The following is a 25,031-nucleotide window of genomic DNA, read 5'->3' on the forward strand; positions in this document are numbered from 1 at the left end:
TGCCTGAAGATAGTAACAGTTTCTGTTTTTCCTGTCATTTACTGACTGACCCCAATCCACTAAAACAAGATTTCCAAATTATTTATTCTGCCGGTTGCTTCAGTAAGTACATGTTCTAATTGTTTGCACCAGAGCCCAGAATGTATTTTTTGTGATATTCAATGACATGCACTGTCGGTGGAGACATCTGATTCTATATTCTGAGAAGCTACCAGAATTACCAGTGCCCCATACATAGCTTAAAAGAACATAGCATTAACTTCTGCTATGATAACTGGGATGTGCTCAGTATCTTTCAGTGTTGGCCATGGTTGAGACAATAGCACCTTCAGTTTTGAGTCAAAATTGTGAATTCAAGTCTCATTCCATGGACCGCAGCGTAAAACTTTGGCTGAAACTTGAACACATTCAGTTCACCTATACCACAATGATGACAATGCTGCAAAAGAACTCCATTGACTGGAAAACCCTTGGGGATATTCAGAGGTCATAAAAGGACTATTATGAATGCCAATCTGCCTTTCCTGTTGCTGGGCATGTGGGATGCTGCTGATGCAGGATGGATGTGATGTTTGTCTTCTTTACAAAATCACAGGACTACAGAAATAATTATTTTAGTATGGTAAGATTCTGTCCTTTAGCATTGTATAGTACAGTGCCCAGGATCACCAGAGTAATTTACCACCCTCTGGATTAATAATATATTTCCGATAATTAATACACAGCCCAGGCATTCTCATGGATATGTTCTGATTATTCTGTCACATCCAAAACCTTGAATACCCCTGCAAATCAGTTCAAAGGTCTTCTTCATAAGGTTACTCTGTAGCCTGGCTGCACCCTGTCTGGAGAAATCTTGGAAAGGTCTGGATAGTTTGGGCCCTCCCTATTTCTCTGCATGTCCATTGCTGCCTGCTGTATGCTCCACTACTGGCTGTGGATTTTTTTAGAACTACTTTTTGGGTTTAAAAGACAATTCTCCCCCACTCCATCTATGTCTTAAAAGCTTGCATCTTTATCAGGACCTTTTAGATATTCAGGAGCTTGATATAATTGGAAATTGCATGAATTATGAACAGATTTTCCCAAACGAAATGAGAATTTCCCTTTGCTGAGATCTGTTATTGTCTCCCGAACCAGCTCTGAGATTCAATGCACTTAGTTTGTAGTTGTTTGTGATCTACGATGAAATGGGAGGCATCATCTTATCATTTTCTTGCTTTTTTGAGTGAAATGAATGAAAGCTTAGCTAGAGTGATGAAATAAATTCAGTAAATAACAAAAATAGCCTGTTTGATAGCTTAATGAAATGTTATCATTTCAATAGGTACAAATCAAATACAGATAAAGAACTGGTCCTGCTCAAAATGGTGGATTTAGATGGACACAACATTGGAACTCTGAGGTACAGAATTTCCACGCCTGCAACAATCAGTTTATGAGCTGCAAAGCTTTTGACGCTGATGGTAGGAAACTTGAAACCACTGAATCATAGAGACCTGAATTTGAGTTGGGGAATCTGATAAAAATTGTGCACATTTGTTTATGCTGATTGCATTATTAGCTTTGTTCCTCTAAGCTTTGCTTGATGGTAGCATTCTTGAATCTGAATGAGAAGGTAATGCTGTTGTTTAATCTAGGTTGACGCTCCAGTGCAATACTGAGGAAGTGTCACGATGTCAAAAACGTTGGTCTGGACTTTCACTGAATTGAGATGCATTGGGAGCTCTCTGAAAATGATGGGAGTCCCATGTTATTCCCACTTGCTGCAACTTCCATCAATATAGTAAAAGATGCAGCCAGTGAGCCCATAAGCAGCGTTCGTAACCTTGCTGGACCCAGCTGGGGGTAATCAATGATTTTAGCCCATTCAGGCCCTTCAATAGGTAATAGTTCACAGCTTCTCAAAGGATACACAAACTATAAGGGAATCTCTATTCCCAAGTCAGAAACACAAGAAAAATTTATTTGCTCTTGAAATATTTTCATTGTAAGGATTTGAAATGCAACAAGAATTGTTCTTTCAGTTTGTATAGTATTTGGGAGTCTCTGGTGTCATCATCTGAAATGATTTAAATGGCCTGGATTCTTTTAAAAAAAACCTTCAGCTACTATCAGTCGAGATATAGTTTGGGAAAAGAGGTTATGCAAGGTACAGTGCCTGAAAATAAAACATGCACAAAGAAGTTCAAAGATGATGCGGATGGACAATGTCAAAACAGTCTCTGTGGGACAGGCGGTGAGGGCAGTGGGTCACGGTCATACATGCTGTGGCCAACCGTTGGAGCAAGGGTGGATGACGAGTCAACCCAAAGATGCACAACAGGGTCCCATTTAGACTGAGCAACTGTTTTGGTCTTTCAACGCAGTAAATGTTCACTTTGGTGTGGAAGCATGCAACATGCGTTTTAATGAGCTATTTATAAAAAATTAAGAATGGAATTATGACGATTGTCAGCAGCTAGACTGAAGGTATGTTGAAGTGAACTGGAATTTGTGAGCTGGGCAGAAGCTCTGTCAGATTGTTTTGTTGTGTTTCTGGGATAAATGTTCTGCTGTGAACACAGGAGCAGGATCCTGAGCTTTAACACCATAGTAGGACAGTTTGTAATTAAAAAATAATCTGTTGTGCTGGGTAGCTTTAACTTACCTGTTTAGTATATTACATTTATTGATTAATTTATAACTTGATACACAGATGGTATTAATATATAGCTTGATACCGAGCATATTCAATAGGAAGGAGAATATATCCTGTTGGAAATGAGGATCATGTACAGCATGTGATAGATGTCAGTAAACTACAGGTCAGAAACAGTCTTTGTCTCAGGCTTAGGTTTGGCTACACAAGCTGGTATATTGAAGGGCTAAAGCACACTGTTTTGTTGGCAGCAAGTGTAGGCCATTTAGCCCCTCAGGTATGTTCTGCCATTCATTCAGATCATGGCTGATTTGTGCCATTGCACTGTATTTCTTAATACTGTAGATGCTATTAAACTGCCAATCTCGCATTAATTGCTAGCAATTGCCCCAGAATCATCTCTTTGTAAAAGACAAGGACACTGAATATAGTCTTAAAACCTCTTTCCCTTTCTGAGCCATAGAACAGTACAGCACAGTACAGGGCCTTTGGCCCACGATGTTAGATCGACTTATTGTCCTACTCCAAGATCAAACTACCCTGCATACCCTACATTATACTATCCTCCATGTGACTATCCAAGAGTCACTGAAAAGTCTCTAAAGTATCTGACTCCACTACCACTGCTGGTAGTGCGTTCCACACACCTACCACGCTCTGTGTGAAGAACTGTACCCGCTCTAAAGGTTCCACATCCTTCCTATAATGATGTGACCAGAACTGAACACAATATTCTAAATTTAGTCAAACCAGCGTTTTGCAGAGCTGCAGCATAGCCTTACAGCTCTTAAACTCAATTCCCATGCCAACAAAAGCCAACATACCATACACCTTCTTTACAACCCTATCAATTTGGGGGAACTATGACGTGGACCTCAAGATCTCTCCCTTCCTCCACACTCCTTTTTGTCATCGGCAAACTTATTAACCTACCCTTCCCCTTCCTCATCCAAGTCATTTATAAAGATCACAAAGAGCAGAGGCCCCAGAACAGATCCTTGTGGAGCATCACTGGTTGCCAAAGTCCAGGCTGAATACTTTCCAATCCTATCACCCTCTGTCTTCTATTGGACAGCCAGTTTTGTACCCAGACAGCCAAATTTCCCTGAACCTCATGGCTCCTTGCTTACTGTGTGGAACCAAAACAAATGCCATGCTAAAATCCATATACACCAGATCCACTGCTCTATCTTCATCAATGTGCGTTGTCATATCCTCAAAGAATACAATAAGGTTTATAAAGCATGATCCGCCCCTCGCAAAGCCATGCTGACCATTTGTAATCAAACTGTGCCTTTCCAAATAATCATAAACACTATCTCTCAGAATTCTCTCCAATAAGTTGCCCACCACAGAAGTAAGACTGACCGGTCTGTAATTTCCAGGATAATCCCTATTCTCTTTCTTGAACAATAGAATGACATTTACCACCTTTCAATCTTCTGATACTTCTCCAGTGGATAGTGAGGACGCAAAGATCATTGCCAAAGGGGTAGCAATCTCTTTCCTTGTTTCCTGTAGAAACCGTGGGTATATGCCATTTCGTCCAGGGGACTTATCTATCCTCATGTTTTTCAAAATTTCTAGAACATCCCCCTTCCTAACATCAACCTGTTCGAGCATATCTGCCTGCTTCATGCTGTCCTGACAAACATCAAGATCCCCCTCAATGGTGAATGCTGAAGCAAAGTACTCATTAAGGACCTCCCCTACCTCCTCTGACTCTGCACACAAGTTCACTCCACTATCCCTGCTCAGCCCTACCCTCACCCTGGCCATCCTCTTGTTCTGTCCATTAAATCCATAGAATCTATATACAGTGGAAACAGGCTATTCAACCCATCAAGTCCACACCAACCCTCTGAAGAGCATCCAACACAGACCCATCACCCTACCCTACCCGTGTAACCCTGCATTTCCCATGACTTATACTACCCATCCCCGAACACGAATAGGTAATTTAGCATGGCCAATCCATCTAACTTGCAACTAAATCTCCACTGGCTTTTTACATGTCACTCAAACACTCATTATCATGGATGGGTTGCAACTGAGCAGAGATAGGATGGAGTCCTTGTGGGGGTATAGCTAGTGTTATTGCAAGAGCCTTTAACTAGCTCAGCAGGGCAATGGAAACAGGGAAAACAATTCAAGAAGAATACCAGGGTGCAGAGAATACTTGGAGAAACAGATAGCACTAGTGTAGAGAGTAAAAAGTTAATACGTGAAATCAGAGTAAGGGAGAAAATAATGAAGTCTAAATCAGGATTATTGCATATGTATGTGAATACATGGAGTATCGTAAATATGAGTGGGGAGCTAAGGGTGCAGATTGCCTTGTGGGAATATGTTGTGGTTAAAGCGGAGACCTAGCCCAATGAAAGGTAAGACATGGTGTTACATGTTCCTGGTGTTCAGCAAAGATAGGAAGGGAGGTGGGGCTGATTTGCTGGCTAAGGACAGCAGAAGTGTTCTGAGAAGACAAAGCCACACCAGTTCAAGGGCCTGTTTCTTGGAAATGAGGTGAACCAAGTAGATAAAGTATCAGGAGGAGCATTTAGGAAATGTGATCATTGCACTGTATAGTTAAGTAGACAATAGAAAAGAGCAATAGGCAATCCAGAGTCAGAATAATTAACTGTGGAGAGGCAAATTCAATGAAACTGGCTCTTATAGACTGGAACCAAAGGTCGATGGAAGAAATAGTAGCTGAACAATGGGCTACCTTCAAAAAGGAATGATTTGGGCATAATCATGGTATATTCTCTCAAAAGGGAATGGTATGGCAAATAAATCCAGAGCTCCCTGGATAAGAATGCGGTTAGAAATTAAGATGAAGAAGGAAAATATTGCTTATGACAGATGCCAAATTGAAAATTCAGAGGGGAGGTGAAAAAGTATTTTGAAGAAGTGGAGAGGGAATATTAGAATAGATTAGTGGCCAGCATGATTAAGAATCCCAACATTTTCTATAAACGTATTATTGGTGGAACTTGGTAAAGCTAGGGCCAGTTAAGGACCAAAAGGATTCCCTTACGCATGGAGACATGGGATAGAGATCAGGTATGAAATGAATACTTTACCAAGGAGGTGGTGGATGTGAACCAGGTTATTGTGACTGAAGGGAAAACTCTGTCACTAGAAGGGTTCAAAGTTGATAAGTGGGAGGTTTGGTTTGACTATTGGTACTTAAACTAGGCAAAGCGCTAGGGCTGGATGAAATGCATTGAAGGAAGTAAGAGTGGAAATATTTCAGATAAGCGATTGTTGAGAGGTGCCAGAGGACTGATGAATTGAAAACATTATTCTGATACCATGTTTCTGTGTACAACACACCTCTGTGTCTAACTGAAGGTCTTTATTGAAGTGAATTTAAGAAGTACATCTACAGTTTGTGTGCACTGTAGCATGTGTAGACATCATGTAATTCTAGCAGACTAGAAAGGACATCAATGCAATCATTGTATTTCAATCTAAAAACTTTCCATTTCTCCCTAATTATTGAATGTCATAGTTTTTGAATCTCCAAAAAATCTCCTTACATGAATTGAAACCAAGATATAAACATTACATAGACCAATACGGTACACTTAAAATTATGGTTTTATGCAACCTTGCCATGTTTATGCATATTGGTTCAATCATTGGTTAATATTCTTGGAAGTGGTATTAATAAGTATAGCCATCAAAGTAATGGTTGTATTATTGAACTTTTATCCTTGAATATTATAAATAAACATGGGCATGGTTGTTTGGCGTTAACTGTAAGGTCCATTACAGTCCTCATGCGTTTGAATGTCTTTCTTCATGGAGTCCTGGTTATGGATTTACTGTCAAGACTTAAGGTCTTTCATCAAAAATAAAAAGCGAACATTCCAAATCCCATCTTTCACTCAGTGATAGCAATCTCCTGGAAAGGAAAAGTGGAGTCAGAGTGAATTTTAGCACAAATCCAGGAGATTTAAGTTCATAATTTAAACCATTCAGTGAAAGCCAGAAGAAGGTACTGCAATGTTAGAGGTGTGCTGTTCGGAGGAGATGTTAAATCAAGAGCCTATTGGGTGTTTCAGGTGGTTTTAGCAGCATTATTAATTTTCCTCATAATCTGACCAACATTTACTTTCACAGTCAAATTTGTTAAAGCCAAGCTTTCTGCTCATTTATCACATTGTTGGTTCACGGGATCTTGTGTTCAATTTGGCTGTTACATTTTTCTGTATCGTAATTACACTTTATGACATACTGAGAATGTAAAGAATGCCACATTGAAATTATAGAATGACCAAACTCACTCAAGTATATTTATATGTATTGACATTGTTTTGTCTCAGTGAGACAATGATCAAGTATGCTATGCAATCAGTCCTACAACCTCTAACTAGTTACTAGAAATAAACTTCACACCAATCTCAATGTTAACTTAATAAATATCACACATTTCTCAGCAACTCCAACCAAAGGCCCACAACCCAGATGATATTTGGATTCCAATGGTTAGTACAGAAAAAGCACAATATTTCAAAATGTATTTTTCAAAAAAAAGCAATGTTATAAAAGCTAACATATCTCTTCATCTGACTCTTAACAAATGCAACTGAATTTAACCAACAACTTAGATGTTGTTTAACTGAAATTAATTTTGTGCGTTTGCTTGTGGCACATTCAACAGAAAAGCACTTAATATTCCAAATCATTTGGTTGTTAAAAACACTTCGGGTACATTAGAAAACAGAATTTATTGTGCAACATGTTTTTAGGTTTTTTTAGATCGTTTTGAGGTTTGTTTAAATTTGTACTTGTAGTTGTGTTTTCAAATTTACTAGCGTGTTTTCTACAGTATTGCCTATAATGAGTAAGGTGATTTGATGTTTCATAATGACAACAGTGGGAACACTTGGAAACTTTACAGAAAGAATTCTTATCTGGGTGAACTCTTTTTTGCATGAGTTCTGATTATCAAAAGGGCTTTTCCCATTTGTAACAATGGTGATTTAATTGCCACGTATTATCCAATGTTATTGTAAAATATGGTTATAGGCAAACAGAACTTCAGTAGTATTTATGCTTCTTTGCCTTGTTCATTATTTGTGTGATGCTTTCTCTGACTTTGATTTCTATTCTTTCTATTTATATCAGGTGCCTAACTATTGCTTTGACTATTTATCAATGATTTCTGTTTCACTCCTTCCAACTATTTGCTCCCTTGTCTGCATCCTCCAATTATATGTTGCTATGATGTGTAAAGTTCTTGGACGAGTCCTTTTACTGATGCCGTGGAAATGTTGTCTTACTTTAAACCCCATGGTAACATATGTGATGATTTGATTTAATAGGTTTTCTTTGGATCAAGTTTCAAAATCTGCCAGTCATGGTCAGAGAGAACAGAAAGCCATTTCACTCTCTCACTTATATTTTCCTTATGTGTGTAACTTTCAATATACTTTAGCGAGACCCTAAACTCAACCACACAGAGATGTAATCGCCTTTCAATGATCCATTGAAGTGAAATGCTTACAGGTTAGATAATCTCAAAAGGATGCAGGCAACGTCAACATTTAAAAGAATATTTATTAACTGTACCTTTGCAAATCAATTTGGAAAGTCCAGTGACCTCATCCTGATGTTGCATATTTGAATTGTTTTTAAATGTGGCTTCAAGCCTTTAACAGTTCTCATTGAAATCTAGGTTTTATAAAATAGTTCTTTTTTCTTTAGCGTAAGGTGAAAGAGAATGTTCTGCATGGAGGGCATGGTGGTCACACAAACCCCCAAACCATGTGAATTGATGTCACGATGTAAAGAAAGTTTAAAATTAAACCTATTGAAAACCGTGTGATGGTTTTCATGCCTTGATACAGGAAAGGGACTCTAGCTTTTCAAAGACAGACACAACAGTAGAGAGAAAGTGAGCAAAGAATGTAACTAGGGCTGTAAAGAACAAGAAGACGATGTTTTTGGGTTAGCAACAAAGTAGGATGTTGGTGAGTGATAATGAGAACTGCAGATGCTGGAGAATCCAAGATAATAAAATGTGAGGCTGGATGAACACAGCAGGCCCAGCAGCATCTCAGGAGCACAAAAGCTGACGTTTCGGGCCTAGACCCTTCATCAGAAGAAGGGTCTAGGCCCGAAACACCAGCTTTTGTGCTCCTGAGATGCTACTGGGCCTGCTGTGTTCATCCAGCCTCACATTTTATTATCTAGGATGTTGGTGAGAGCTGGTTCTCTGTTTGAAAAGAAAAAGATGGAACCAATGGAATTTTTAGAAATTTAGGGAAGGAGGAGTCGTCATGGTGAGCCTGGATTTTGAATTAGGTTTTTTCAGGAATACTAAGCAGAGTAAATTTCAAAAGACATTGGGAGCGTAACCAAGCATAGCAGGGAGATATGAACCCGGTGGAAAGCTGAGAGTAACCCGAGCCTCATTCTAGTACTGCTATCTGGCTGATAGAAGTGTGGTACACTGGAAGGAGTTGCAAGAATGTTTTTGAATTGTTAATATGAAAGCACCTTTTTAAATTAGTTTGATGTATTTCTTGGCAATGAACTACTAGTTTGTTTATGTTGAGTAATTTGTTTGTTACAGTAAAAATCTTAATACATGCATCTTGTTCTTTAGGTTTTCCACTGGTCATTGGAAATTAATTTATTTTTAAAAGTCAACAGTCTCTATGGGATCATACATGGTAAAATTGTCAGCAGATGTTGTTGTCTAATTTCTCCTCAAATTTAAATTTTCCAATTTAGTTTGATATTTTCTGAAAGTGTGGTCATTTTATCTACCACTTTGATGATAAGGGCTACTGCACATACTTTCCAAAATATCTATGTATTGAGAGACAGGAGGCACAATGATATATTTTTGCCTGAAGAGGCTGTCAACCATTTCTTTAGGGTGACTTATCAACTATTTTTAACAGTCTGGGTGTAAAGTTGGATAAACACAGCAGGTCAAGCAGCATCAGAAGATCATGAAAACTGACGTTTCGGGTCAAGAGCCTTCTTTGGGTCTCGACCCAAAATGTCAACTTTCCTGCTCCTCTGATGCTGCTTGGCCTGCTGTGTTCATCCAACTCTACACCTTATTATCTCAGATTCTCCAGCATCAGCAGTTCCTACTGTCTCTGTAACATTTTTAACACTCACTTGTTTTACTTCCTTCTGTTTTGTTGTAGTTGGTTTGCTGTCCATCCTGTCAGCATGAACAATACTAATCATCTGGTTAGCAGTGACAACATGGGATATGCATCTTACCTGTTTGAACAGGAGAAGAACACAGGCTCTTTGACTGGGGAGGTGAGTACTACATATGTGTGCCAATGCTGTGTGGAGATATTTATTTTGGGAGAGTTATAATAACTTTAGTATGACAGCTGAAGATACTGCCAGCGGTATCAGTGGAACTGTGTGACCCAGGAGATTTGTGTTCTAAATCCTGCTCCAGAATCAAGAATATAGAGAACTAGACTGTCACTCAAGTGCAGGACTGAGGGGTGGCAGCACTTACATCCATAATGTCCCTCACCAACTTCTACAGATGCACCAGTGAAAACATACTGTCCGGGTACATAACAGCCTGGTAAGGCGACTGTAAGAAACTACAGAAGGTGGTGTGCACAGCCCAGACCATCATAGAAGCCAACCTTCCATCCATGGGCTCCATTTACATGGCTTGCTACCGTGAAAAGATGTTCAACATCATCAAGACCCAACGCACCACGGTAATGACCTCCTATAACCTCTTCCATCAGGCAGAAGATACAGACGCCTGAACATACGCACAAGCAGGTTCAGGAACAGTTTCTTTCTGGCCGTTATCAGACTGCTGATTGGGCTCTAGCCTCTAATCATGTAATATGCAATGTAACTTGTATGCCTCTAAGTCTTTTGGATCTGCCTGTACTGCTCATAAACAAAGATTTTCACTGTATTTCGGTACACGTGGCAATAAATCAATCAATTTATCGATGTTGGAGATGCCATCTTTCAGAAAAGATGTTAAACTGGCCTGGACTGATCGAAAAGGTCTCCTGACACTCTAAAATAAACAGCAGAGGAAGGCTGGCTGGTATCCCTCAACTTATAGCACAATGAATAAATGACCTTGTCATGATCACATTGCACTTTCTGGGGCTTTGCTGTGCAAAACAGGCTGCAGTGTTCATATGGTATAGGTTCTTGACCTGACTGCAAGTGTACCTACGACATTCTGATGTGAAAGTACTCACCTTAGGCTCACAGTGCATTATAGAGTCATACAGGATGAAAACAGACCCATCAGTCCAACTAGTCCATGCTGACCATGTTCCCAAGCTAGTCCCACTTGCCTGTGTTTGGACAATATCCCTCCAAACATTTCCTACTCATGCACTTACCCAGATGTCTTTTAAATGTACCTGCATCCACCACTTCCTCTGGTAGTTCATTCCACATACAAACTACTATCTGTTTTAAACAAAAAGCTGTCATGTCCTCAAATTCTTACTCTAAAAATATGCTCCTTAAATTTTGAACTCCCGCAGTCTAAAGAAAAAGACTCTTGGTATTCATCTTAATTATGCCCGCACAATGTGTTGTGTGTTCAGTCAGTCAGTTATATGTCTGCAATGTACAGTAACAGCAGAAGCATTGAACGCCCAAATAATGTGTATTTTTGTCATTTTAACACAATATAAATAGTTAGTGTTGTTAATAAACTCAAGAACTCTATGATTATCCTATACATTACGCAGGTTAACCTATAGAACAGCAGTCAGTGTTTATTCCATTTACTACACAATTTGAGTAATGTCAGCCAATAATGTCTAATACTAGGGGGCATGCATTTAAAGTAAGAAGGGGAAGATTGAAGGAGATGTGAGGGGCAAGTTTTTTACACAGAGAATGCGCTGCTCGGGTTAGTAGTAGAGGCAGATACAATAGGGGTGATTAAGGGGCTTTTAGATAGGCACATGAATAAGCGAGGAATGTTTAATTTAGATTGGAAGGGATTAATTTAGTTTAGCATCATGTTTGGCACAACATCATGTTCTATGTTCTATAAGGTACGTATGGTGCTGTTGGCATCTTTCCTCGTGTGTATGGGAGGGAAACATTCATCCTTGACTTTAAATATAGTAATGGTCCTTGTAAAATGGAAGATGTAAATTACAGCAAGGATCAAGTTTGAGTGTGCTGTTCCCGAGCCTCCACGGAGCCGAAAAGCTTGGCAATCCTCCCAGCCTGGGATCCAAAGTGGAGAATGAGCATGTGTGCTGAGGATTGATAGTGATCCCCTAACTGGATCCTGAGTATCTCTTAGTGCCTTTACAAAAGGAATTGGAAGAATCAGAATAAAACAGTCCATAAATAAAACAGAATAAAATCATTTTATGAATGATCATGTTATTAAGAAGTGTACACTGTATTGTCCCTTAACCTATATCAGATTCGCAGACTCACTAATGCACCAAGAAAGTTCTGCTAATTACTATTATACTAATGTAAAAATTCCATTAATTTTAACTTTCCCCAAAACCTGAAAAAAGCTATTAGCTTTTGCAAATCACCAGCCTATGGTGTTTAGCTTAAGTTTGATGTAGCTCAAAAACACTGCTAATTCCATTTAATAATCTGTAAGGCAATGAGATCAATGTTGTACCATGACTCAAAGAGTCCAACATTTTACTACTCAATGTTAACTTGTTAAATAACCTTTTTAAAAATAGTTTACCTCAAGTTCCGTGACCGGCCTCCAAACTATTTACAAAATAATGTCGCCGTGGTCAGGAAGATTAAAGCCTGATGCCTCCTTTCAGATCGTGTTTTTAGGGAGGACTGAGGACTCTTTATCTTTGAGAATTTGAACTATTACTTAGTTGAGGCCTCAGGATTTTTAAAAAAATGTACCAATGCATAAGGTTACTGCAGGTGGATTATAATTGTGATATGGCAAAAGCTCATTTTTCAGTAAGAGAAAATTGCAGATGAGTGCCCTCTACTCTTTGGAAATGCTTAAATAGAAATGCCAATGACAAGAAAATATGAATGCAATTTGCAAGAAAGGTGACCAATTTGCTCAAAGCTCCACTTCACCATTAAGTGGAACTGTAGGGAAATGCAATTTACAGTTTGTGCTTATTTAGCCTTTGAAGCCTCCCTACCTAGACTGAAATAGGGGCTTCAGCATTCTCAAAGTTAATTTTACTTCTGTGATCTTCAGCCTTAATATGATTTGCAAATTTAATTACTCCTTCCTATCAACTATAAATTATTAATAGACACAATATAAATTATGTACATGGTATGAATATAAGTTGCTGAATAATTCAGCTGTATATATGTCAGTTATAACCACTGTTGATTACAGTTCCCACCTCCTTCCATTCTACCCCACTTGCAGAGCATAACAATGTAATGTGCTCAATGGTTGTATTGTCATTCTGCCTTGATTTTTAACCCTTACAGGGACCATTTGTGGCAGCATTTGCTTCCTCCAATTTGGGAGATGTCTCTTCGAACACAATGGGCCCTCACTGCGTGAACACAGGTGAAACATGCGACAATCCTGAAAGCACCTGTCCTGTTGGAGGAGTAAGTCCAGTGTTTGATATTTTTGAGTGCTTTTAATGGCTGGTCAATGACAGTATCAATTTCACTTTGTGGGCCTTTGCCAAGAAAGCCTACCTCATGCCTCACACTCTGTTATATCAGTTGTCTTCTAGCCTGAACAGCTTAACGCAATACTGCCAAATAAAAATAACAAATTTGCACCCATTCAGAAGAAAGATGAGGTAATTGCTTTTCTCGCAGATGTTTGACAATCTTCAGAACCCTCTACCTGAAAAGAGTCTTTGAATATTTTTAAGAGAGAGCCGCATAGATGTTGGGTAAGCAAGGATGTGAAATGTTACTGGGGTAGGTATGAATATGGGTTTATGGTTACAATCAGATTGACCATGTGATCGAGCAGCCTGATGGGCTGATGGCTTACTGCTGTGCCTTGTACATGCATATTATTATGTTTAAAAATCAGGACTTATTTGTACAGTTGGCAGATCCTTTAGTTTTCTTTGGAGCTTACTTGCATTTGGAAAATTTAACTGCTGCACATCATATTTTTCAACAAACATGATTTCTCTGTCCATGATGGAAATTGCTTCTCAGTTGTTCATTATTTTATATGTGTGAGCTGGTGAGTTCTAGCTGGGTCCAGTGAGCACACACTAAACCTATTCAAGTCTCTGCACTGACTAGTTTAATAAATTCATGATTCATGGTTATTTCATGCATTTTTCCTCTTCCCTCCATTACTTTTTCAGCCTTCAATGTGTATGTCTGCGGGTCCTGGGAAGGACATGTTTGAAAGCACTGCAATCATTGGACAGCATGTCTACAATAAAGCAAAGGTGAGTGGAACTCAGTGAGATTATGAACCAGCAGCTCAGTGTGATAAGAAATAAATACTGAAACATTGTTTGTCAAAGATAACTCAGCAGAGGAGCTGTCCAATCATCATTTTGGAGAAAGTGGCAAGTGAGATAGGTGCAGTGTTAGTGTAATTTTCGAAAATTCCTTTAATTCAGGAATTAAATTAGCAAATATCAACTGTACCTCCTTTATTTGAAAAGGGAGGGTAACAGAATGCAGGGAACTGTAAACCATTGACTCTACTTTTGTCATAGGAAAGACATCATGTGCTATTATTAAAGACATTATCAGTGGGCAGCTTGAAAAATTCAAGGTATTTAGGCAAACTGAACATGGCTGTATGAAAGGGAAATCATTTTGAAGCAATGTATTGGAGTTCTTTGAAGAAGCAACATGTGCTGTGGAATTGGTGGATTAACTGTACTTAGATTTCCAGAAGGCTTTTGGTAAGGTGTCACGTTAATGGTTGTTGTGGAAGATTCAAAATTATGTTCTAACGGGTAACATATTGGCATGAGGAGGCAGTTTGGCTTGTTAACTGGAGTGTATGCAAAAATGTGTATTCTTCTCGATAGCACAATGTAACAAGTAATATGTCGCTGGGACCAGTGCTGGGATCTCAACATTTTATTATATGAGGTATGACCCATATAATTAGCATTGATGGGATTCCTTTGGTTTGATTTAATCCAGCTGATGCTTGAGCAAATATTTTTCTAATGCTGAAAGACTGAAGACAGAAGGCCTTAAGCAGTTTCACTGATTCCACAGTCATGGAATGGAATTGAACTGATAGTCCACACTTCCTTTGTTTTAAGTCAGTCCTCTCTGTCTGGTCAGCTTCAACGGTCAATAACCCGACTGATTGGAGGAGGCCTGCAATTGTGATTACAACAACTCGAATAAAAATTCTCAGAATAAGATGGCAACAAAGACAAGTCAATGCTGACATGGACAGTATTGCAACTGTGTCAGAATTCCTGTACATTTGGACACCACAAGCTTTTTCTTGTATTACCCATTGAGTGTGTTGGGTGATAAATTCCACGCCACAACAATGATATGAAGATTTTCGTGCATAGTTGCAAAATTATACAGGAATTAAAAAGATACATGTTACCCGTGGAGATGGAGGCTTTGTGGATTCAAGTGCAGAATTCCTGTTCACCTGTTTTACAATTCCTTATCTGATGTGAATTTTATTCCCAGGAATTGTCCAGAACAGCCTCGAGAGAAATAAAAGGTCCTGTCAACTTTGCTCATCAATGGGTCAACATGACTAGTGTCACAGTGGAATTCAATTCAACGCATTCAGTGAGTACCTGCCTTGTTACTCTCTCTTTTGTAAGACAATGTTAACATGATTAGACTCGGGCCGTGTTTGTTGTCATTAAGTTTAACAAAGCGTTACAACATGTTCCTTAGGGAGCTCTGTCGGGGAAGCTTAATGGGTAGCAGGGGGATGAAATGGGAAAGTTATTCTACCAAAAATATTACATAGAAGCTGTAGTTTCTGGGATATTTTTGTTGAACTACAACTTCACACCAACCCACTCTGACTCAGAAAAATAACTTGGATATTATCTTTGCCCAGTAATATCAGACTGAAAGCAAAGTTCAGAGAGTAGCATTAAAACTGCAATCTGACGTATAGCAGGCAGAATGAGAGACACTATTTCTGTGCCCTTTTCTTTAAGGGTTTTCAGAGGGAAGAAGGTCAAAAGGAAAGGAAAGAGCCACCTAACCTTCTTATAAACCCCATTGGTAGGTCACCTTTGGCAGTGCAAAGATTTCTGCCTTTACCAGTAGCCACACTGCCCACTATTCCAATCCAGCTTCTTGAGTCTGTGTTATTTTGCAAAATGATAACAGGCACTAGAGCGAGCTAATTTTTTTTCATCTTATACTGATTTTTGGGGGTTCAGGATTGCAGACACCTAACATAGGCATCCAACCAGCAGTGAGGAATTTTCAGACAGTCCATTAAATGTGCTAAGCAGCAGTTTAGATATAATCCATTAGTCAATTAGACAAAAATATATACAAGCAATAATATTTGAGGATGGTTGCTTGATAGGAGAGGATGAGTAGGCCGGTGACAGAGTGAGTCAATCTCATTACAGTTGTGAAAGCTGCGTACTGCTGTCTAACAGAATTGTTCAGGGACTCTTCCCTGGGTTGTCTTCCTCCTCTTCTAGTCCATCTTTCATTCAAAGAAGACCATTGTTTGTCGGCAGTGCTGGGTGACTGCGAGTGTCCTCTGAAGCTGATCCCTTGTTGGTCTTTTTGGGATTGGCAATCTACACTGTGTCAAATTGTCTGAATCCCTGTAGCCAATGGTAACAGATAACTTCCAATGATATCAGAATGACCACTGGTCCACTTTCATCATAAAGCAAGTTTTCGTGTTTCCTAAGAAAAAGCAATTCTGTTTCTCTGAAAGAAGTTGGGACACAATGTGACAGCGAGCAGCTAGCCTTCCTCGCCATCATCTTTAACTTGCTTTTTGTGGTTGATAAAAATGTACGTGTTTGGTAACTGTTGTAAGTAGCCATGACATGAGGCTTCATGCTAGATGGGAAATATAAGAAAAATTTGATTTTAAGATCTCCAGTAACTATGCTTTGCATCTCATGTGGAGAGCAATGGAAGAGGAAAATCTGTGTCATGCCATGCTGCTATATGGTGCTTTAGAGAGTGCATAGTGTAACACGGAATCCCTAACATGGAAACAGGACATCGGGTCAAATTGGCTGTTGTTGGTAGACAAGTTCCCTACCCAACTCATTACCTCGTCTTCATCTGCCCATATTTTCTTGAAAAATTGGAAGTTTTTAAGTTTCACTATTTTGTCAACAGATATTAAATTTTAAATTTTAAATACCTCCCCTGGTGCTCCCATTCCTCAGTGTTCTCGATAATCAGTGTTGTTTTGATGCAAAAGACAGGGAATGAGACTTACCTGTTCTCTTATATCATGCCTGATGTCACTGTCTGTGGACGATATTTTCACATGTGATTTTGAGCACTGTTGAGCCAACAGTGTCCGGGCCAACTTTTGAGGTTTGTCCTTGTTGTTTCTTCAAATGTTTTACTCTACCGAAACAGAAAATGAAAGGCTGAGAAATATTGTTTTCTCTCGCACTGCTTTTTCAATTTTAACTGATCTCCATTCAAAAGTCTAGCTCTTTTATTCAATCTTTGCCCATTAGGTTTCTAGTAATCTTCGCAAAGACGACATAGGTTTCGAGATGGGTCCGTATCTAAATCATGCATCCATTTTCTACTCCATTCTAAATTTGGTGAACTTGAAAAGGTGTACTAGCTTCACGACCAGTGGCTACAAAGGATATCGATCTTTTTCTGTCTATTTATAAAGATTTATTGGAAGTGTTTGATGCAGTATACCAAAGGAGAAGACTCTAATATTATCACTAAAAAAGATGTATTCAGGTTGGATATAGAAATGTGTTAGTTCACAGAAGAAGGGTAGTTCTCGAAACATCTGACATAAGAGCAAGTAACTTTCAGCTCAAATGATTGTTTAGAGTTTGGGAAATTTTTGGATGATCCATGTTCTTTGGAAACCTAGGCCGTACACCATCAGAAAGTTACAGAGCTGTACAGAATCGAAACAGACTCTTTGGTCCAACTCATCCATGCTGACCAGATATCCTTAAAATAACCTAATCCCATTTGCTAGCATTTGACCCATATCCCTCTAACTGCTTCCTATTCATACACCCACCCAGATGCCTATTAAATGTTGTAATTGTACCAACCACCACCACTTCCTCTCATTCTATACATACACCACCCTCAGCGTGAAACAGTTGTCCCTTATGCCCCTTTCAAATCGTTCCTCTTTTACCTTAAACCTATGCCCTCTAGTTTTGGACTCCCCTGCCCTGGAGAAAAGACCTTGGCTCTTCAGGTGCAGGGATTTGTTTGGCTTTTCATTCTATTAAATTCTCCAGCACTTTTCCTTATTGATATCAATTACTTTTTAGGATATTCACTCTCCTCTGACCTTAGGTTGCCCATTATTCCTGGCATGTTTTTATGAAGATAGATAGAAAACTATTTAAAATCTCTGTTATGATGTCCAGCTCTTTCTGAAATTTATTATCTGCCTGCCTCTCTGTCCTCATGGGTAAAGGGCCCAAATATGGTAACACCCCGTTTTAAGGAATGCACAATACGAATTTGTAACTTGTGACATAAATGAAAACACCTTAATACAGTGGGACTGTCTTTATAACATTTGGTCAGTAAAATTGAGTCTGTGTGGGGAAGCTGCATCAGTATGTACAGCCACCTGAGGACTCACCCTCCTTGTCTGTGAGGAACCACCAATGATGATGATAATATAACCCATATTAATGGAGCTTTCCCCTTCCAGGGTCACACGTGTAAACCTGCCCTTGGGTACAGCTTTGCTGCTGGTACAACGGATGGCGTTGGGGCCTTTAACTTTACACAGGGTAAGTCGGGAGCTTGCTGCTTAGAAAAAAAATGTTCTTGAGGCAAAAAATAAAGAGAATAACAATTAGAGATAATGGGAACTGCAGATGCTGGAGATTCCAAGATAATAAAATGTGAGGCTGGATGAACACAGCAGGCCAAGCAGCATCTCAGGAGCACAAAAGCTGACGTTTCGGGCCTAGATCCTTCATCAGAGAGGGGGATGGGGGGAGGGAACTGGAATAAATAGGGAGAGAGGGGGAGGCGGACCGAAGATGGAGAGTAAAGAAGATAGGTGGAGAGGGTGTAGGTGGGGAGGTAGGGAGGGGATAGGTCAGTCCAGGGAAGACGGACAGGTCAAGGAGGTGGGATGAGGTTAGTAGGTAGCTGGGGGTGCGGCTGGGGGTGGGAGGAAGGGATGGGTGAGAGGAAGAACCGGTTAGGGAGGCAGAGACAGGTTGGACTGGTTTTGGGATGCAGTGGGTGGGGGGGAGGAGCTGGGCTGGTTGTGTGGTTCAGTGGGGGGAGGGGATGAACTGGGCTGGTTTAGGGATGCAGTGGGGGAAGGGGAGATTTTGAAACTGGTGAAGTCCACATTGATACCATATGGCTGCAGGGTTCCCAGGCGGAATATGAGTTGCTGTTCCTGCAACCTTCGGGTGGCATCATTGTGGCAGTGCAGGAGGCCCATGATGGACATGTCATCAAGAGAATGGGAGGGGAAGTGGAAATGGTTTGCGACTGGGAGGTGCGGTTGTTTGTTGCGAACTGAGCGGAGGTGTTCTGCAAAGCGGTCCCCAAGCCTCCGCTTGGTTTCCCCAATGTAGAGAAAGCCACACCGGGTACAGTGGATGCAGTATACCACATTGGCAGATGTGCAGGTGAACCTCTGCTTAATGTGGAATGTCATCTTGGGGCCTGGGATGGGGGTGAGGGAGGAGGTGTGGGGACAAGTGTAGCATTTCCTGCGGTTGCAGGGGAAGGTGCCGGGTGTGGTGGGGTTGGAGGGCAGTGTGGAGCGAACAAGGGAGTCACGGAGAGAGTGGTCTCTCCGGAAAGCAGACAGGGGTGGGGATGGAAAAATGTCTTGGGTGGTGGGGTCGGATTGTAAATGGCGGAAGTGTCGGAGGATAATGCGTTGTATCCGGAGGTTGGTAGGGTGGTGTGTGAGAACGAGGGGGATCCTCTTGGGGCGGTTGTGGCGGGGGCGGGGTGTGAGGGATGTGTCGCGGGAAATGCGGGAGACGCGGTCAAGGGCGTTCTCAATCACCGTGGGGGGGAAGTTGCGGTCCTTAAAGAACTTGGACATCTGGGATGTAGAACATAGAACATAGAACAGTACAGCACAGAACAGGCCCTTCAGCCCACAATGTTGTGCCGACCATTGATCCTCATGGATGCACCCTCAAATTTCTGTGACCATATGCATGTCCAGCAGTCTCTTAAATGACCCCAATGACCTTGCTTCCACAACTGCTGCTGGCAACGCATTCCATGCTCTCACAACTCTCTGCGTAAAGAACCTGCCTCTGACATCCCCTCTATACTTTCCACCAACCAGCTTAAAACTATGACCCCTCGTGCTAGCCATTTCTGCCCTGGGAAATAGTCTCTGGCTATCGACTCTATCTATGCCTCTCATTATCTTGTATACCTCAATTAGGTCCCCTCTCCTCCTCCTTTTCTCCAATGAAAAGAGACCGAGCTCAGTCAACCTCTCTTCATAAGATAAGCCCTCCAGTCCAGGCAGCATCCTGGTAAACCTCCTCTGAACCCTCTCCAAAGCATCCACATCTTTCCTATAATACGGCGCCCAGAACTGGACGCAGTATTCCAAGTGCGGTCTAACCAAAGTTTTATAGAGCTGCAACAAGATCTCACGACTCTTAAACTCAATCCCCCTGTTAATGAAAGCCAAAACACCATATGCTTTCTTAACAACCCTGTCCACTTGGGTGGCCATTTTAAGGGATCTATGTATCTGCACACCAAGATCCCTCTGTTCCTCCACGCTGCCAAGAATCCTATCCTTAATCCTGTACTCAGCTTTCAAATTCGACCTTCCAAAATGCATCACCTCGCATTTATCCAGGTTGAACTCCATCTGCCACCTCTCAGCCCATCTCTGCATCCTGTCAATGTCCCGCTGCAGCCTACAACAGCCCTCTACACTGTCAACGACACCTCCGACCTTTGTGTCGTCTGCAAACTTGCTGACCCATCCTTCAATTCCCTCGTCCAAGTCATTAATAAAAATTACAAACAGTAGAGGCCCAAGGACAGAGCCCTGTGGAACCCCACTCACCACTGACTTCCAGGCAGAATATTTTCCTTCTACTACCACTCGCTGTCTTCTGTTGGCCAGCCAATTGCGGGAGTGGAATAACAATTAAGCTGTTTTGCTCAATATATGAGACAATCTTTCTGTTAGGGAGTAGGATTTGAGTTGTGTTCTGCTGATATGCCCATAGGAACCATCGAAGGAGATCCATTTTGGGATGCTGTCCGTGACATGCTTCTGGGAGAACCATCCAATGAGACTCAGGATTGCCACCATCCCAAACCAATCCTTTTTAGCACAGGAGAAGTATGTTTGTTCTTTACTCATTGAATGTTACCAAATAACTCATGATTCTCAACTTCTGCTATGTTGTGAGATGTTGTATTATGAGTGTTTGATGCACATTTTAAAAAAATCTGTTGGACAATACATTCAAGCATCAATAAGTGTTAACCAAATGAGGAATGCACAATTATCCAGGGGGCTATCTTTTTAAAATGTGCTCCCATCTTTCAGAAAAAAATGTGAAGGAATGTCAAAGAAAGGACCTTTAAAAGGTCTAATTAATTTCAGTTTATGCAGTTCCTTTCAATGTTCCATTGTGTGTAGCATTTGCACTTGTCTTTAAGAAACAAACTTAGACCTTGACAACCCTGGCAAGAAAATGGTGGAGTGTGTTTCCAAATTTATACTTCTGATGTTCACACTGGCCCTGGCTCCACCAGACAATGTAGCCGGGCTAATAAGCAGGAGTAATCAGCAAGACCATCGACATTGATTCCCTTCATTTTAGTGACCTTCTGGAGTCCAGTTCTGAGGGAGTAAGAAGTGGAGAATCAGCCCCAGTGTGTTTAGGATCTTTAACATGTCCTTCTCTCAATCTATCATTAAGCATCTTGGGATTTTCATTACAAGATACAATGCTTCATCGTAACCAGTGGAAAGATTAATGTTGAAAGGCCTGTAAACAGTTGGAATCTGGGTTGCATCCTCATCATCCCAAAGGATTCCTGGCTTATTTTTGTTGCAGGGATGAATTTATTGGTTCCACATTGAATACATTAATTTACGCACAAGAAAATCTCATAATTTCTGATTTTAAGTCCATTGACATATGATTAAAAGAAGTAGTTCTAGAGGGTAACTCTTATAGCAAGTCCTTGCCCTTACCCTGCGAATTGATTTTCCACAAGACTGGACTTATTGAGAAAAATGGTTTGATTTGATGACCTTGTGTAAAAGAGACAGATTAGGGACATAAAATTTTCTCCTTCATTAAGCCCTCTGTAATCAGACCTTATTCTCGTAAAGTGCTGCTTTCTTTGGCCCCCTTCATACAGATCTTGAGAAAATTCCTTCATCCTGATGAAGTATGAGTGCTTGTAGTATAATATTTGCTGTTTGGTGATGAATAAATCTTATCGGGTTATGTCTATTTGCAGTGAATTTATTTCATTTCTCTTTGATGGGCATGACAGTTTCTTCCATTCAAATTCAAAATTTATCACAGTCGGCTTATATTTAACCACATGCTGCATCCTCACCTTCCAGATGACAAAACCTCTACCTTGGCATCCGGAAATTGTGGATGTGCAAATTCTTACCATTGGGACATTGGCGATAGCAGCTGTTCCTGGAGAGTTTACGTGAGTGTCTGCTAAAGTTTTATAGAAGCACAGTCGAAAGCAATAGATCGACACCAATAGTTTCAGTTCCAGTGGGATTCCTCCCTGCAGTCAGGCTGGTTAAGTCCATTGTAAAACCTTATATCTGCTGTATAATGGCAGATTAGGAAGAGGATGGTCCATTTTGTCCCTCAAGCCTGACCTACCATTCAGTGAGATCATGACCAAACTCCTTAACTTCTTGTTGACAAAAATCGTTTAATCTTGGGTTTAGAATGAGCAACTGCTCTAGCATTAATTGCCACTTGCTAAGAGAGTTCCAAACTTGCATCTAAAATATTTACTAATTTCACCCCTGAAAAGTCTTCCTCTAATGTTTAGACCAATCTCTCTAGGCCCCCGCCCCCCCAAACTGTGTCAAGTTGTTCTTCATCTACCCTATCTGTTCCCCCTAATATGTAGGAAAAAAATGATCAGATCACCCTGTTACTGTTTAAATGAAAGCGATGTTTTTGGAGGAACCTTGTGGCTGAGATTTTCAGTTGCATTGTCTGTCTGTGAGGGTGGGTTCGATCCCACCATCGGGTGACTGTTTGTGTGGAGTTTGCATGTTCTCCGTGTCTGTGTGGATTTCCTCTGGTTTCCTCCCACAGTCCAAAGATGTGCAGGTAAAGTGAATTGACCATGAAAAGTTGCCCGTAGTGTCCACGGATATGCAAGCCAGATGGGTTACCGCATGAGATATGCAAAGTTACAGGAATAGGGTGATGGGGGTTGGTGCTGTGGGGTGGGAAAGGTGCTTGGGTCTGGATGGGATGCTCTTCAGGGGAGCGGAGTCAACTTGATAGGCTTGATGGCCTGCTTCCACGCTGTAGGGATTCTATGATTTTATGATTCTACGATGATCTTGAAACTTGTTGAATTGAGGTCCAATCAGCTTGTTGGACGTTGACTACTGAATTACATTGCCAATCAAAAGCCTTGATGAAGTCCTGCCGATCCATGCCATACACTTAGAGGCCATGTCTTTGAGATCCTAAAGACTCCATTGAGGTCTAGTTTCCAGGAGACCCAACAATACTTGGTGCTTTCCTTTTGCTTGTTGTAAGGTTGGGGTCATGGGGAGGAGAGTTAGTGGAAAGGGTCAGGGGATGGCTTTCAGTGGCCCTCTGTTCTTCCCATTGCCCCGAAATTGAAACAAACGGAGCCCTACACCTGACAAACTGACCTACACTTGTCAAACTGCTCGCCCTTGATTCTGGTAGTTGGGATGGTGGTGAGTTGAGACCCTTAAATGGCTATTAATTGGTCACTTAAGGGCCTTTACTGCTTACAAGTTGAGAAAGACCCCATTAGACTTTCTTCTCAACACCCAACGACTGAAGTGGCAGGAAGGGCTGGGGCATTGTTTGGGGGCTTATGCTGAGTATCTGTCCATTGCCAAAGTAATCAATTATTTCTCCTTTTTTCTACTTTCCTTTCCTTGTGACCAAGCCCTGGGTGATATTCACAACTTAGGTACACTTCCAGGTGGGATATCCTAAATTGTTATCCTCCAGTGAGGATGGCTGAACTGGCTCCCTTTCTTGATCCACCTCCACAACATTACTTTAAAAATGACTACATTCTTTTGTAGATACCTTTCTCCTAAACCAAATTAATTTATGTTATATAAACAGCCAATTTAACCAGGCTTCCCCATGTTAATGAAAAAGTGAATTGGTTAGTTATGAAACATGAGAAGAAATAATAATGCCATGAACAATTATCACAGATTAGAAGTAAGAGGTGGAAAGCTAGGAAAAATTAGAAGAGTATGTGGATCAGTCTCTGAGTTTCATGGAGAGTGAGAGTTGGAAAGTTGTGGACAATGGATGATATCAGCAGTGCCAATGTTGGGAGGTGAACAGTTGATTTTTAGGTGCTTTGCTTTGCAGGTAAGAATCATGGAATCCCTACAGAATCAAAGCACACCATTCAGCCCATCTAGTCCACACCAACCCTCTGAAGAGCATCACAGCCAGACCCACCTTTCTGCCTTATCCCTGTCATCCTACATTTCCCATGGCTAACCCACCTACCTGCACATCCTTGGGCACTCTGAGCAATTTAGCATGGCCAATCCACATAACCTACTCATCTTTGGACTGTGGGAGGAGACTGGAGCACCCAGAGGAAACTCACGCAGACATGGGGAAAGATGAGCAAATTCCACACAGACAGTTGCCCGAGGGTGGAATTGAACCCAGATCACTGGTGCTGTAAGGCAGCAGTGTTAATCACTGAGCCATTGTGCCACCCCAAGCTGAAAGGCCTTTGTTCCATTTGCTTTTGACAGCAGCTTAAATTGTTTTCTGATTTCATTAAAGAGAGAGATATTTTTCTTTTAACCTGCAGCAGAAGGAAGACTTTGCATCTACGACCTTCATAACAATCATTGCGACCACTACACACACAGCCTAGAGTTGAAAATAATGGCTGACTCTGTTCTGGTGTATTGTAGGAAGGAGAAGACACAAGCATGTTTCTGCATAAGACTGCTGTCTTTACAGTCGTGTTTTGAGATAACTCACAGGAGATTATGATCCGGTTTGCAGTGCACTTCCCCTTT

General features: G+C 40.8%; 1 protein-coding gene across 3 annotated transcripts in view; it reads left to right on the top strand.

The window, feature by feature from the left end:
• Positions 1–25,031, top strand: part of asah2 (N-acylsphingosine amidohydrolase 2) — an 84,668-nt gene that overhangs the window by 28,257 nt on the left and 31,380 nt on the right. For all 3 annotated transcript variants that reach the window (XM_048551280.1, XM_048551281.1, XM_048551282.1), the window contains 8 exons: positions 1,328–1,405; positions 9,817–9,937; positions 13,088–13,213; positions 13,942–14,028; positions 15,260–15,364; positions 18,453–18,534; positions 20,986–21,101; positions 22,347–22,441. In XM_048551280.1, coding sequence (XP_048407237.1) covers positions 1,328–1,405; positions 9,817–9,937; positions 13,088–13,213; positions 13,942–14,028; positions 15,260–15,364; positions 18,453–18,534; positions 20,986–21,101; positions 22,347–22,441 — 810 coding nt within the window. The remainder of the gene's footprint in view (positions 1–1,327; positions 1,406–9,816; positions 9,938–13,087; positions 13,214–13,941; positions 14,029–15,259; positions 15,365–18,452; positions 18,535–20,985; positions 21,102–22,346; positions 22,442–25,031) is intronic.

This window comes from Stegostoma tigrinum, chromosome 20 (assembly GCF_030684315.1).
Source record: "Stegostoma tigrinum isolate sSteTig4 chromosome 20, sSteTig4.hap1, whole genome shotgun sequence".
Lineage (NCBI taxonomy): Eukaryota > Metazoa > Chordata > Chondrichthyes > Orectolobiformes > Stegostomatidae > Stegostoma > Stegostoma tigrinum.